Here is a 3,691-nt window from a genome sequence, read left to right on the forward strand (position 1 = left end):
AAAAAAAACAAGTGAAGGAGACACAAAACAGATAATGAAATCAATTTAGATGTGAGATATTATCTCACATCTAGATGTGACCAAAAAATATGTCTTCTATCTGTAACCAGTGGGCATTGAAAAAAAATGTGACAAAATATCGTCAAGCACAACGTTTACGACTACGCTTCAAACAAAAAGCAAAACAACCTTCATCAATGATTTGCGCTTCTTCTTCTTCTATTGCTCCGAATAATTCTTCTTCTTCTTCTTCTTCAACTTCTTGAGCCATTGCCTTCTTCGCGCGTTGATTAGGTTTTTCTATGGACTCGCGCGTTAATGCATCACCATATCGAGCCACTGCCTTCTTATTATTAATATTGTTATCTTTTTTTTGTTCTGGAGACGCAGAATGCGCTCGTTGACGAGCGATCGGGCGAAGCGCTCGATCTCTTCATCGTTTGTGCGTGCATGGTCCTCCTCGTCGAACTGGTACACCCCCGTGGTCAAGTCTACCCTAGCCACTTTCTTCTTCAGTAGCTGCTCGCCGATGCTGACCAGTTTATCCATGTTCTCCCGAGTCGCGGTGTCCATTGACAACATGTGCTCCTCGAACAATGGATCCTATATACAATAAATGTTTTACCAGTTAGTATGTATGGACTTAAATACGATGGCGGAGAAAAAAAGTACACTAGTAGTAGGAGTAAGACTGGTCGTAATGAGAGTATCATAAGCAGTATCATGCATGCCAATTAGATTTTTTGGATGATGTGAGTGTGACAAAAATTGAATGAGGAAAGAGAGTGTGTGGTATCATATCTACCGTATCATATTAAATGTTGACTACATTGTGTCATGCATGACAAAGATACTAGCTTATGATACTATGCATTACGGAGGTAGTATCATATGCATGATACTAGTATACGATACTTTCCACTACAACCAGCCTAATAGTCTTTCGATCTGGTGGCGGTGGCTCATTAATTACTAATTGTACGTACCACAGCCTGGATGCGGAGGTAGTTCTGCTCCTGGTCGGTCTTGTGGGTGTTGTGTAGGAGCATGCTGACGTGCCAGTCGACCAACACGTCGCTGGCCTGGGAGAGGATGTCGATGATGGGCTTGCGGCGCCCGTTGCTGACCCAGTTTAAGTCGGACCACTTGGCACAACCCTTGGCGGTGTATTCCCCCTTTGCCTTCACCGCAGACCCTGTCCCGATGGAGATGACGAGGTATCTCTTGTAATCCAGGGCGTGGAGGTCCTCTTTTCTGTGCAGAGTCTCCCCGATGACCCTTGCAATGGCAGCCATGGTGGGGTTGTTGGCGGCCACGCCGCCGTCGATGAGGTGGTATTCCCCCCCATTGGCGCGATCAATGCGATGCGCCGGGAAGTAGGTGGGCGCGGCCGACGTGCCGATGCAGACGTCCGACAGGTACGGTTTGGTCTCTGTGTCGTCCTTGTATGATGAGAAGATGATAGGCTCCAGCCTCTTGACGTCGAACGTAGGCAGCACGAGTGTGGTCAGGGTTTCGTCGAGTTTGGTTTCGCCCGTGACTTCCTTGATCTTGTCGTGGAGGAACGTGCCGTCGTATTTGGGCGCACAACGACAGATCGCGCGTGCCATGCCCATTATTGCCCCCCGCCACCACCACCTGTGTGAATGTGAATGTGAATGTGAATGCGAACTGAGGCTAGTCACAGTGGGGAGAAACTTAGGAGTAACATCACACATTCCAATACAACTTTGCTTATGTGGCACGTATTTAATGAAGAGAGAGGTGCTTGTGGTAACTAGCTAAGTTACCGGAACATCACACACTCCAAGAAACAATGAGTCTATAACCTAATAAATACATCATTGCATGACACTATATAGATGTTCCTACCCACTATGGAGGTAGTAACATAGTCTAGGGAAGTATGAAGTTACTAGCTTATGTTCTTGCCCATTGTGACCAGCCTGAAGCAAGCGAGAGTTAATGGAATTATATATGTCCGGAGGAATCAAGCTGCACATGCATGCACCTACCTCTTGGGAGGGAAGATCTTAGGCCCGTGTCTGGTGTAGAACTCCTCGATTTCTTGAGGGGTGTACTTTGGCCTCCCTTGATCGTCTGGCGTCGCCAACATGGCCGCTATGAGGCCGCCCGTGCTCGTGCCAGCGATCACGTCCAAGTAGTCCGCTATATGGATATTTTCCATTTTGACAGTAGGATTGTCCTCCTTCTCGACAAGCTGAACGGATCGGAGTAGATATATATCAAGTTACGTACGTAGGTACCCATCCGTCCAGCATATAACATTTCAATATAGATAACCTACGGTGTTCTCAAACGATACACAAAGATCGTGATGGTCGGGTTTACTTACTTTGAGCTTTTCCTCGAGTTTCTGGAGGACGACCGCCGGGATGAGCCCGCGTATCCCTCCACCGTCGATGCTCAGCACCGTGATGGCCTCCCCATACTTGGGCTTCGGGAGCCGTTCCCTCGGCCACGACGGCCGTGGTCTTGGCCTCGGGAGCGTCTCCGTCTCCGTCTCCTCGGACGACGGCGATCCTTGCTCCAAAATCTCTGCTGGTGGGAGCCGTGGCGGTGGTGTCGTCTCCGTCTCCTCGAACGACGATGATCCTTCCTCCGAAATCTCTGCTAGCGGGAGCCGTGGTAGTGGTGTCGTCTCCGTCTCCTCGAACGACGATGATCCTTGCTCCAAAATCTCTGCTGGTGGGAGCCGTGGCGGTGGTGTCGTCTCCGTCTCCTCGAACGACGATGATCCTTGCACCGAGGGCCGTGGTCTCGGAGGATTCTCCGCCTGGGGCGGTGGTGCTGTCGACGACGACCCAACGTCCATGTTGCTGCCCGTGCGTGCCTTACACTAGCTAGCTAGCCTGCCTACCTCAAGACGGACGGTTAGATAGACCTGGCTGCAATGAGATCTGAGGAGGAAAGGCGAGTGTGGGTTTGCTTGCGGTGGGGTGTGCTTAAATACCATCCCGGCGTGGGTTGGTGGGTGGGTCGAATGGGGCTGACTCCTGGGCCCGCCAAGCTGGCCCACGCGCCATCTCATTCTCTCTCTCTATATCTCTCTAAAAAAAAGAGCTCCGTAAAAGGCCTGCGTTTAAAATCTGAATTCACTACATATATTCCGACATAAACAAAACAAATCTCATTGTATGCCCGTAAATTTGCTGCGCTCCGGGAGGTTTCCGGTTTCGTCGTTAATCGCTTTCATAAGAAAGTATCACCAACAAATCCCTGTCAACACTTAATCGGTGGGAACAATGTCAGGTAATAGGTGGTGACCTAAGTGAGAACAGACTTGATCATCGTTAGGTGCCCCGCCTTGGATAGCAGCTTGCCTTTGAATCTGGCAAGTCTAGCGACGAGCTTGTCATTCAGTGCGTAGAGATTGATGCGCCTCGGCTTGTGAAAATGTAGTGGAAGGCCTAACTATTTGCCCGGAAAAGAGCTCACTTCCCCGACAAAATCATAAATAACCTTGTTGATAATATGCTTACCACAACGAATTATTTAAGAAGACAATTTGGCAAAGTTTGTGCAAAGGGACCCTGGTAAGTTTGTCTCATCTATTTGTTTTTGAGCTAAAGAGAGGCCACCCTCTCTGATTTCATTTAAAGAAATCATACGGTTCTTTGATTACAGCAAAATAAATCTACTGAGACTACGAGCTTAGCATGACCTATTT

General features: G+C 48.7%; 1 protein-coding gene across 1 annotated transcript; it reads right to left on the bottom strand.

Moving 5' to 3' along the window:
- Positions 1–235: 235 nt before the first annotated feature.
- On the bottom strand, positions 236–2,913 carry LOC123064199 (patatin-like protein 2). Its single transcript, XM_044487728.1, has 4 exons — positions 2,357–2,913; positions 2,016–2,221; positions 987–1,638; positions 236–603 (listed from the first exon to the last, which is right to left on the bottom strand). The coding sequence occupies exons 1-4, from the start codon at positions 2,834–2,836 to the stop codon at positions 316–318; spliced, it is 1,626 nt and encodes a 541-aa protein (XP_044343663.1). The 5' UTR covers positions 2,837–2,913; the 3' UTR covers positions 236–315.
- Positions 2,914–3,691: the final 778 nt, after the last annotated feature.

This window comes from Triticum aestivum, chromosome 3B (genome assembly GCF_018294505.1).
Source record: "Triticum aestivum cultivar Chinese Spring chromosome 3B, IWGSC CS RefSeq v2.1, whole genome shotgun sequence".
NCBI classification, from domain to species: domain Eukaryota; kingdom Viridiplantae; phylum Streptophyta; class Magnoliopsida; order Poales; family Poaceae; genus Triticum; species Triticum aestivum.